The 12,151-nt window shown below is 37.2% G+C and overlaps 1 protein-coding gene across 10 annotated transcripts in view; it reads right to left on the bottom strand.

Moving 5' to 3' along the window:
- The window catches only part of FAM208B (family with sequence similarity 208 member B), a 67,021-nt gene that overhangs the window by 31,826 nt on the left and 23,044 nt on the right, over positions 1–12,151 (bottom strand). For 7 of the 10 annotated variants that reach the window (XM_015585610.2, XM_015585611.2, XM_006906942.3 and 4 more), the window contains 7 exons: positions 6,283–6,374; positions 4,282–4,419; positions 4,012–4,136; positions 3,904–3,923; positions 3,707–3,806; positions 1,783–1,883; positions 839–942 (listed from right to left, as the gene is read on the bottom strand). In XM_015585610.2, coding sequence (XP_015441096.1) covers positions 839–942; positions 1,783–1,883; positions 3,707–3,806; positions 3,904–3,923; positions 4,012–4,136; positions 4,282–4,419; positions 6,283–6,374 — 680 coding nt within the window. The remainder of the gene's footprint in view (positions 1–838; positions 943–1,782; positions 1,884–3,706; positions 3,807–3,903; positions 3,924–4,011; positions 4,137–4,281; positions 4,420–6,282; positions 6,375–12,151) is intronic. The other 3 variants (XM_025043402.1, XM_025043403.1, XM_025043400.1) reach the window with 2 other exon arrangements.

Here is a 12,151-nt window from a genome sequence, read left to right as displayed (position 1 = left end):
GCAGTCTCAGGAAGAAGCTATCACACAGAGGAGGGTGAAGCTAAAAGAGAGAAAGACCCCTGAGGAAATAGTACTTGAACCCGCCTCATCACCTATAATGAAAAGTAAGCCTGTTAAAGCCCTTTACTATTTAAGCCAGTTTGTGCTTGTGACATGCGACTTAAAGTATGTTAACTGACACTATCTCTGACACAGCTTATTCACAGCTTATATAAATTTTCTATTTAATCTATTGATTTCTCGCTATCTACCAGGGGGACAGTCCATCATGTCACTAAAAGGCTCACACTTGTTTGGTCACTGTCCCATACTCACACATCTCCTCTGGGATGTCTCGGAAGCATTCACTGTAGAGCCGGCATCTACTTCTACCCTTACACTGAGGAACCCAGTGAACAGAACAAAGAGAAGTCTGTGGATCGTTATCTACTTCTCAGTGGAGTCTTACTTTCTACACTATAGAAACAGGAGAAGCAGCAACTCTGTTTTCCTTATAAACCTATGGATACCAGTCACTTTAAAAGAACTATCTCCCAAGTGCAAAAGACTAGGAATCTACTCAATTCTGTCAGAAAACAAAATAAAAAAGGATTTGAGAAAACTGTCCTCTTATTCCTAAAATCGGGAGTATAAACTGATTAGTGAAACACAAAAGTAAACTAAGATACAAAGGGGATGAAATGTTAGTCAATAACTGTTATATCAATAATATGTCAATAGATATTAAATGATGAAAATCTTTTCAGCAAACTAAAATAATTCAATTTAGAAACAGCCATAATTAGCAAATTTTCAATTTAAGGAAAAAACTATTACATTTTAAATTGATGATTCTTACCAACTGCTTATTTTTAATGACTTCTGTTAGTTTATCTATTTTTTCCCCTTGTTTGTTTGACAGTTCCACCTCATACATATTGAAGCACATATCTTGGTAAGAGACTGTGGAGAAAATCAGAAAAGCAGAACAGTTTTTAATTAAAATGCTATTACTTTTTTTCCTAAAAACCAATTCATTTTATATGTTAAAAAAAGGTGAAAAACTAGGAATACTATTCAAAAAATTATTTGTTTTTGGTTATAAAACACATTAATAAAAAGTTACTGTGTAAAGTATTTAAAAACAATGCTTTCATTTATAGTGACACTACTACAGGATTAACAAGACAAGTGAATACTACATAAATAATATAAATATCAATGTTCCATGAATTAAATAACCAAGGAATTTCCTTCTCATGTTTTCTTTTTTTCTTCATTTATAAGTACGTAACTAAATTTTGGGTGATGAGCACACAATGCAATCAATATACAAGTGATATATTACAGTACTGCACACCTGAAACTTATAAAATCTCATTAACCAATGTTACCCCATGAAATTTAATAATAAGTAGTAGCAGTACAATATATAAATAAGTGAAAACAATCATAACAACTCCATTCTCCTCGAAAAGGAGTTGGTTATAAGCCTTCAACTACCTGTAATCATGTCCATTTGCTTAAATCCTTTAGTATTCAATATTAATACTAGTCTTTGCCATCTTAGATGAAACTATCTTTCACAGTTTCTAGTTAACCTCCAAGGAAATGAAACACAGCAACTCTACAATTATCACAAAAGACCCTTTTAAGAATCACTTAAGGCAAAACCTAAGTAAAAATGTGAATGTGAATGAGTGTGTGTGTGTGTGTGTGAGAGAGAGAGAGAGAGAGAGAGGAAAATAATTGGAACAAAGCCCAGGATATACAGTGTATTATTATTATTACATGCGAACAGACCTTTTTGTTCCAAGTAATTCTGTTTTCTAAAGGCAACTTCTGGTAGTCTTTTTTTCAAAGACGACACTTTCATTACATACTTGAAATCTAGTTCATGTGGTCTAAAAAAGAAAACAATATCATGAGATAATAAACACTGAAACTACCTACAGCTTCATAATATCTAGTTTTCTAATATAAATGCAAACAAAAATATTGTAACCACAAAAAGTCCTTAAATTGATAGGCACCAGAATGAATAGTATGTATTTTTAAAAATATTATAGATTTTCAAATGACCCATAAACCATGGTCTCAAATATGTTCACATTTTCTGAATGTATATATTTTTGGTATAACCAAAATGCCCAGATGTGTGGAAGAATTATTCATACTGTAATGACAATTTTCTAAAAATTATGCTATATAAGAGTTGATCACTCATTGCACTGACTACCATGCATGTCACAGAATGAACCACATCCAGGCTTGCATCATTTCGCATGAGTAACTTTTCCTTCTTTAAAACTCATTCTGAAATACTTGCAGACTTGTAGACAGATACCCTCTTCTCCCCTAAATACTTCTGTGTGTCCTTATACAACCACAAAACAATTAGCAAAATCAAGAAATTAACAGTGGTACGGTACAATTATTTAACCTTCGGACCTTATTCAAATTTTGCCAACTGTCTCACTAAGGACCTTTATAACAAAAGAACATTTTTTGTAGTCCAGGATTCTAACATAGACATATCATTTAGTTATGTCTGTTTAGTCTCCTTCAATCTGGAATAGTCTCTTAGTCTTTTTCTTTAATGACCTCGGTATTTTTGAATAATATAGACCATTTACTTTGCAGAACGTCCCTCAATCTGCGTATGTCTGTTTCCTCCTGATCAGAGTGGCAGGATTACATACCACAGACGTGATGTGTTACTCACGTGCTTGCTGATATGATGTACAAAGATGTTTACTCCATTCCTTATGACGTTAACCACTTAGCAGTATTTTTCCTTTGTAAAGCCTGTATTTTCTCCTTTGTGATTAATACGTAAGTTGTGGGGAAATACTGTGAGATATGTAAGTACCATCAACTACTTTAAGTATCCACTGATTACCATGGTGTTGCCAATGGTACTCTTTGAATCCCATTATTCTGTCTATAGGGAGGAAGCATTTTCCATTCTCATTTATTTATTCACAGAATTCTTACTTTATTCTGTGGGCTATCTCTCTCCTTTTTCTTAAAAAAAAAAAAGAAAAAAAAAGGCGAACAGAAAGAAAATGAATTCTGACAGCGCACCTGTTTTCACCTTCTATTTCTATTAAACTCTATCTTCCAATGGTTTGGGATACAAACTAAGAACACTTAAAAAAAAAAAAGATTAAAAAAAAAAAAAAAGATTTCATAAGATGCCCTTCACTATTCTCCAGAAGAAAATACTGTAATTCATTATAATGTAAATATGTGTAGCAACTACTCTATTTAATACTAGTCTAGGAAAATCATGTGAAAATCAGAAAATTAAATACTGCGAATCTTAATAAAGATTAAATAATATAATTAAGTGGCTATAATCTACATTATCTGCTATCTAGGCAAATTCAATTTGCTTCTTAGGGAAAGTCAAACTTCTAGTATCAAATCAATTTAATTTAATCTGAGAGGTCATTTTCTCATGAATAGATTAAGATACTAAAATTTAAAACATGAGTTGTCAAAGATTATAAAACTAACTTATTCTAAGGTCAAGGTCAGAATTGAGATGTGACTTTAGATCTCTTGTGTCATGGTCCTATGCTCTATACATCTGCCCAAAAGTACTCTAATCTAAAACCAAGTACAATGGCTATATTTCACGCCAAGGCCAACAAGCAAGAACTCAAAATAATAATTTAAAAAATTACACAAGCATAGTAAAGTACACACATTCAATACTTACAGTTGTGCTGAAACCAGTGTGCCGTAAGAAGACCAAAGAGTTATATCACACAGCAGACAGCCTTGAATAGTTAATTTCCCTTTCCACGGGGAGATGAGAACTTTAAGAAATGAGGGTAAGAAACTAGTTGATTTATGAACGAAACATTTACTTAAAAAAAAAAAAAACTTAAAGGAACCAATTAAATAACTTCTTACCATTTTCACTGAGTTCAAGTCTAGGGGAGGGAAAAAAAACAAAGCAGCATTTTTATAAGAGCAAAGGAAACAAATCCAGGAAAACAAAGTATGCGCGTAATTACTCACATGCTTTTATGGGCTGGCGCTGCCATCTTTTTAGGCTCCCTGTACTGAAATGCTACGATCACATACGGGTGGATCTGCCTGGGTCGCTCAACAGCAGTGCTGCCTGAAAGCTCATAGAGGTAATACTGAAAGAAGAGAAGGAAGTATCATCAGGACAGGACTACCGAATTCCACACGCGCCAAGCTGATCTCAACCAACCCGGTCCTGAAAAGTTAAACATGGGACACAGACATGTATCTTGGAAATCATTTACTCCCAGGTGACTATACCTGACTCAGTTCAAAGGCTCGAAAATGACTCGTCCTGTGAGAAACCTTATTAGTATTTGCAGCCACGTGGCAATCATAGCCAGATGATGGGCTAGTATAGTTAGTTGTATAATTCTCAGGCACAAACTTGACTCTTCCCTAGAATGAAAATATTAAGACTAATCAGATGTCTATTTGAAGAATAGCAATAATTTTACTCTAGGACTCATTTACAAGTAACCTAATAAGGAAGTGGATGTGTTTCAACTAACAGTTAACTGTATTAAGAATTAGAACTATGGTTCTTAGAAAATTATCTTTAAGGCCAATAGTAGTTTCTATTATCCACAAATCCCTTAAAATTGTATTTAAAAATCTGGTATGTTTCAGCATCTTTCTGAGGCAAATGTCTTTTCTTTTATCACAGTATCAATGGAGTACATGAAATCACCCCAAATTTAGGAGAACCACTTCTTTAAAATAAAAATTGTACAGCTTACCAAACAGATTGGATGTTCAATGATTATAACATGAAAGATGATTAATGAAATCTAAACTTTCAAAAGATGAGTTTCCAGAGTGAACCTTTAGGTTAGCAACGGTAAATTACAGGCCAAGGCACAGTTAGTATGCCAGGACCCAGCACATCAGCAAGGAGCAAACAGGAAGGGAAGAGCTGAGCAGACCAAGGCCCTGAAGACTGTGAACAGTCAGTACTGCCCATTACAGAGGTCTCTTCACCAAGGGTTACATGTTGTCCAGAAAAAGAAGAAAAGCAGTCACATTTATCATATAATGAAATACAATAATATAGGAAAAATAAAAATATACAAATATGTAACAAAATGAGGAAGAGACTATAGGCAACCTTTATTTTTTTATCTTTACAAGAAAAATTTAATTACTTTTATTTAAAAATTGGTTTTTTGCTGTTAAGGTCCTGCCTCTTCATTAGTAGGACCACCAAAGGCAATTCTTTCGCCTAAAAAGCCAAAGAATATAAATAATAACTCAGTGAGCGACTTGTTTTCCTGATTAAACATGTCAGGATGCTGGGTGTGGTCGGCTCAAGCAGTACAGTAAGGGGAACTGAGAACATACAGGGAAAATTGTAACAGCAACACCCAGCAGACAAGGTGGGACACAGGGACAAGAAACCAAGGGCGAGGCGATCTGATGTGAACAAAAAAGCAAACGTCTGTCCTCAGAGCTGAGAGGCATACTCTCTGCAGAACTACAGTACTCATCACAGAGCAGGAGAGGGAACACTAAGGGGGGAAGGGCAGTAACTGTCCACTAGTGCAACGCTGCTGTCCCTCCAGTTGTTGGGGACAAATTTTGGAATATGAAGAGTTCACACTCTTAAAAAAAAAATCAGTGTTGTTAGATTCATAACCAAAAAGCTTAGAAAGAAATCTAAAAGAAAAGGAAAAACAACAAGACCACAGATTACATCCTCAAAAAGCCCACCAATCTCTAAAATTAGAGCTTTCCTACGATTTGAGTGAAAATTCTAATCGAATGATTCACTTATATTGGACTATTTAAGGGCATTTAACAGTTTCTGAGATCTGTTAAATGAAGGTGTGAACAGGTCTGGATGTTTTAAGGATAAAAAAAATAAACATTTTTTATTTTGACAATTTAAAACAGACGAGTGTTGTTTTCAAAATTCATCTCTGATTAACTGTAATCACATTGTTTTACAGGCAGCTACTTGTTTTTTGTTATTTATGTCTAAAAAGTGGCACTGTGGGATAGGGGCGAGAAGAAGACTTCACTGAATGAATACCTTTTGTATTACATTCGAGCTTTTTTTTTTAACATATCCTTAGATCACCTATTAAATGAACAAAAAAGCTTTCTCTTTAAAGGAAAGGGAAAACAGCAGTAACTTTTTCTGAATCTGGATAGCTGTGTTTGGAGGGGGCTATGTTTAGCAAATGATTGCAAAGAACATTACATAGACTGATAACTTAGTTTTTAAAAGAAATATTACATAGAAGCACATCTGGGCTTTACCTTAATTAGATTAAAAATTATAACATAACCAGACTTCCCATGATACCATGGTCTTGCATGAAGACAGTCTGAATATTTGGAAACATATACACCTAAAAAGTATAAAATACAGATTAATTTACAATTTTAAAAGATTGTTTCATATATACAATTCCTATGTAAAGCTACTTTAGCTAAACAAGACAACACAAAAAATAAAAGTCAACATTAAAAACTGTTGACACTGCTTAATTTTTAAAAAACTACTCGAGTTACTCTAAAGGTATGGAAACATTAGAGCTAAGACAAGAAAGAACATATTTGTGTGATAACCAATTTTCTACTTGGGTACAGGAACCAAAATGGGATAAATGTATAACATTCTTAGAAAAGTCTAAGTTTTTTTTTCTCCATGCAATCATTCAATGAAAAGATTTATGGTAATGTGATTCTGAAGTTATTTTCTGCAAAAAATCTCAGCGAGTGCAAGAGTCATACCTTATCCACAGGGAAATGTGTTCCAAGACCCCCAGTGGATGCCTGAAACCGCGGATAGTGAACCCTATGCATACGTGTGTATTGTTTTCTTATACCTGCATACCTACGACAGCTTAATTTATAAATCACGCACAGAAATAGGTTAACAAAATAAAATAGAACAATTATAACCATATATCATGATACGTTATGTGAATGTGGTCTCTCCTCTCTCAAAACATCTGATTGTACAGGCATGCCTCGCTTTACTGCTCTTCGCTTTACTGCATTTCGTAGAGAACTGTGTTTTTTACAAATTGAAGGTTTTTGGCAATCCTGCATTAAATGAAATTTACAGAGCCATTTTCCCCAAAACATTCATGTCTGTGTCACATTTTGGTAATTCTCAAAATATTTCAAACTTTTTCATGATTATCGTTATTTGTTTATCTGTGATCAGTGATCTCTGATGTCATCATTATACTTTTTTTGGGGTGCCACAAACCACACTCACATAAGACTTAATCAATGTTGTGTGTGCTCTGACTGCTCCACCAACCGGCCATTCCCCGTCTCTCTCCCTCTCCTCCAGCCTCCCTCTTCCTTGAGACAGGACAATAGTGAAATTAGGCCAATGAATAACCCTCCGGTGGCCTTTAAGTCTCAAGTGAGAGAAAGAACTGCATGTAAACCACTTTAAATCAAATACCAGGGCTGACTAAGGTTCGTGAGAAAGGCATGTCAAAGGCTGAGGCTGGCTGAAAGGTAGAGGCCTCTTGTGCCAAACAGCCAAGTTGTGGAGCACATGGAAAGTTCCTGAAGAAAATTAAAAATGCTACTCCAGAGAACACACCAAAGAAAGGGAAGCAGCCTTCTCGCTGACATGGAGGAGGTTTTAGTGGCCTGGGAAGATCAAACCAGCAACCACATTTCTGTAAGCCAAAGCCTAACCTGGAGCGAGGCCCTGGCTCTCTTCGATTCTATGAAGGCTGAGAGCTGAGGAGGCTGCAGAAGTGAAGTCCGAAACTGGCAGAGGTTGCTCCATGAGGTTTAAGGAAAAAAGCTGTCTCTACCACATATAAGTGCAAGGTGAAGCAGCAAGTGCTGATATAGAAGCTGCAGCCAGTTATCCAGAAGATCTAGTCACACTAAAGAACAGATTTTCAGAATAGACTAAAGAGCCTTATATTAGAAGATGCCGCCATCTCAGATTTTCATAGCTAGAAAGGAGAAGTCAATATGCCTGACTTCAAAGCATCCAAGGACAGGCTGACTCCTTTGTTAGGGCTAATGCAGCTGGTGACCTTAAGCTGAAGCCAGCGCTCACTCACTATTCAGAAAATCCTAGGGATCTTAAGAATTATGCTCAGTCTACTCTGCCTGTGCTCTATTAATGGAACAACAAAGCCTGGATATTTCTATTTACAACATGGTTTACTGAATAGTTCAAGCCTACTACTGAAGCCTACTGCTCAGAAAAGAAGAGATTCCTTTCAAAATATTACTGCTCACTGACAATGCACCTGGTCGCCCAAGAGCTCTGGTGGAGACAGACAATGAGATTAACATGGTTTTCATGCCTGCTAACAAACATCCATTCTGTAGCCCATAGACTTCTCATTTAAGAAATACATTTCGTAAGGCTGTAGCTGTGATAGACAGTAATTCCTCTGATGGAGCTGGGCAAAGTAAATTGAAACCTGGAAAGGATTCTGCATTCTACATGCCATTGAGAACACCTGTGATTTATGGGAAGAGGTCAAACTATCAGCATTAACAGGAAGTTGGAAGAAGTTTATTCCAACACTCATGGATGGCTTTGAGGAGTTCAAGACTTCAGTGGAGGAAATAACTGGAGATGTGGTGGAAACAGCAAGAGAACTAGGATTAGAAGTGGAGCCTGAAGATGTGACTGAATTGCTGCCATCTTGTGATAAAACTTTAACAGACGAGGAGTTGCTAATGTGATTTCATGAGATGGAATCCACTCCTAGTGAAGATGCTGTAAAGACTGCTGCAATGACAACAAAGGACTCAGATTATTACATAAACTTAGTGGTAAAGCAGCAGCAGAGTTTGAGTGTACTGACTACAATTTTAAAGGAAGTTCTTCTGTGGGTAAAATGCTATCAAAAGGCATCACGTGCTAGAGAAATAATTCGTGAAAAGAAGAGTCGATCAATGCAGCAAATCTGTTGTCTTATTTAGAACCACCACTCTGATCAGTTAGCAGCCATCAACACTGAGGCAAAACCCTCCACCAGCAAAAAGATCACGACTTGCTGAAGGCTTAGATGACAGTTAGTGTTTTTTAGCAATAAAGCATTTTTAATTAAGGTACGTACATTTTTTTTTAAGGACATAATGCTACTGCACATTTAATCAACTACAGCATAGTGGAAACATAACTTTCATGTGCTGGGAAACCAAAAAAATCTGTGACTTGCTTTATTAAGGTATTCACTCTATCGCGGTGGTCTAGATCCAACCTCACAACATCTCCCGGGTGTGCCTGTACTGTCCTCACCCTTCCTCTCGTGACGTCTTGGTGGAGCCATTCCACCATAAACGAGTGGCTTTCTGATTATGTTGCCAGAACACAGGGAGCTCATCTTTGTTTCTGCTTCTGAGCGTGCGGGCTCTTGGCTCTGTACACTAGGCCTGCTTTATCACGTGCTCCGCAGCGCTGCCACATACAACCAGACTTCATCCGGCCTCCCAGGCTCCGCATATGCCCTGGCACGTCCTTTGCAATTTTTAGGTTCTTTTGGGCACCCTCTTCCAGAAGAGCCCAGTTTCATCACAACTGAAGACTTGATTTGGTTGGTATCACTTTTCTTTAATCCTCTTCTCCAACTCTGCCAGAAATGTGGCAGCAGCTTCTTCACAGGCAGATGTAGCCTCTCCAGTAATATTTTACTTTTCAGTTCAAACCTATTCCTGAATCTGTGTACCACCCCTTGCTTGAAGTAAGTGGGTCGGTGTCACTCATTTCAGGGGGTCCCAGGCTGAGGTCTTCATACAAGCTCAATGCTTTCTGGAGCAATGTGATGCCATCAGTTGGAACACTTTTTCTGTTCACGTGTTCCACCACAAATTTAATGTCTTTTCCATCTTAACTAAGCATTTACCACGCACTGTGGCTGTAAATTTTGCAGCTTTAGATGCGACAGCAAACCTAGCATAAATTTCTTTTTCCTTCTTCATAATTTCACAGATAGAAGATTTGTTCTTATCGCAGATCTCAGCGACCTCAGCATATGGTTTTCTTTCCTCACTGAGAACTTCCAAACTTTTCACTTAAAGGAAGTACTTTACAGGCTTCTCTTTGGCACATCTAAACTGCCGGCATCACTATTCTTGCACTTTGGGGTCACTACTAAGTCAAGTAAGGGTGACCTGAACACAAGCACTGCCATACTGCGACAGTCAATCTGATAACTAAGAGGGCTACAAAGTGACTAATGGGCAGGAAGCATGTACAGTGTGGAGACGCTGGACAAAGGGAAGACTCACATCCTTGGTGGGACAGCTCCAGATTTCATCACGCTGCTCAGAACACATGCAATCTAAAACTTATGAACTGCTTGTTTCTGAAATTTTCCATTTACTATTTTTGGACTTTGGTTGACTACAAGTAACTGAAACTGAAGAAAGTGAAACCGCAAGATAAAGGAGGCTGCTGTGTTTAGTGACATGTGACGTTTACTACATGACAGGTCTGTGCTAGGCAGCTGTGACACAAAGATAAACAAAAGGAACAAAATTCTAAGTAGGGAACAGAGTGAACAAAAGTATGGAAGCATAAAAGATCATAAATTATTTAGAACAGTAGGCTAGTGCTGGAAGCAGGGGAGAAAGCGGTAAAAGCTACAGCTGAAAAGCAAGCTTGGGACTGAGCAGTAAAGATCTTTGCAGAACTAGCTAATCAGCTTCGACTTTACTCTGCAGGTGGTAGAGACTCATGAAATCTGAGTCTGAAGAGGGGAGAGAGTAGTAGCAAGACCAACTAGAAAGCTACTGCAGGAGCTGAGACAGAAGAGGATCCCACACGGCGGCAGAAGGGAGCATAAGGAGGAAAGGACAGGTTTCACAGATGTTCCTGAATGGAGGCGTCAGTTCTGAATTATAAAAGATAACGGTGAGAACACTCTGACCTACTGGAAGAGCAAAGAACTGATGGTCAGAAGCTTGGGTGCCAGTTCCAAGTTTTCCACTTACTAAGAACGACCACGTGACTGAGGACTATGTCACGTCAGCAGGGAGGGTGGGCCTGGGTCAGAGATACATAAACCACTAGGTTCTCAGATTTAGAAAGAGCCCAAACTTTTAAAGCTATAAAACACTACATTAATATAAAATATTACTATTATACACAGAACTAGCCATTTCTATTTGAGCCCAAAACGGTAACTGTGTATATACACACAGGCAGTAGTGCTGTTGTATTATCAACCCCAGTGTGTATGCACTTGTTAGGGACAATGCAGCTTCCACTCCACCATCCCTGAAGCCAGCCTCTCACACAGCAACAATAAAATCAGGGGATTGTAGGAAAACGGCCTTATTGTTTAGAGATGTGAGCTGAAGTATTTACTTGTAATTTATTTTCAAATTCTTCAGCAAAAAAAAATTTTTCAACAAATGAAGGAATGATGCAAAACATGTTAAACCTAGGTGATGAGTATATTATACTACGCTCTCTTTTTCTATGGTAGCATTATTTTTCATAATGAAAAGAAGGGGGAGTTAGAAAGAATAGGCAAGATAAAGAGCTTTTACGCAAACTGTTATTGGGTTATGACTTTATCCCTTTCCATGTCTTCCAGAAGAGCTAAATGCAGTTTTAAAAATTTTGTTTTACACAGTTACCCAGCAATTCTACTTCTAGGTATATATGCAAGAGAAATGAAAACACACACCTATACAAAACCTGCACACGAATATATACAGGAGCATTTTTCATAATAATCAAAACGTGGAAACCATCAAATGTCCATCAACTGATGAATGCAGAAAGAAAACATGGTATAACATGGAATATTATTCCGCCAAAAAGTGAATGAAGTACTGCTACACGCTACAACATGGATGAACCTCATAAACACTCTGCTAAGTAAAAAGAACTTAGTCACAAAGATCATATATGACTTCATTTATATGCACTGTGCTGAACAGGCAAATCGAATGAGGCAAAAGTAGCTTAGTGGATGTTTAGGCTGGAGGTAGTGGGGGATGCAGAGTTAGTGCTAAAAGGGACAGGATTTCTTTTCAGGGTGATGAAAATGGTCTAACATTGATTGTGCTGGTGATTGCAAAACTCTGTGAATATAGTAAAAATCACTGAATTGTACACTCTAAATGGGTGAATTGTCTGGTAGGTAAACTTTATCTCAATAAAGTTATTTTTTAA

The sequence above is a fragment of the Pteropus alecto genome, unplaced genomic scaffold (assembly GCF_000325575.1).
Source record: "Pteropus alecto unplaced genomic scaffold, ASM32557v1 scaffold11, whole genome shotgun sequence".
NCBI classification, from domain to species: Eukaryota; Metazoa; Chordata; class Mammalia; order Chiroptera; family Pteropodidae; genus Pteropus; species Pteropus alecto.
The sequence above is the reverse complement of the archived record's forward strand: the minus strand, read 5'-3'. Positions and strand labels throughout refer to the sequence as shown.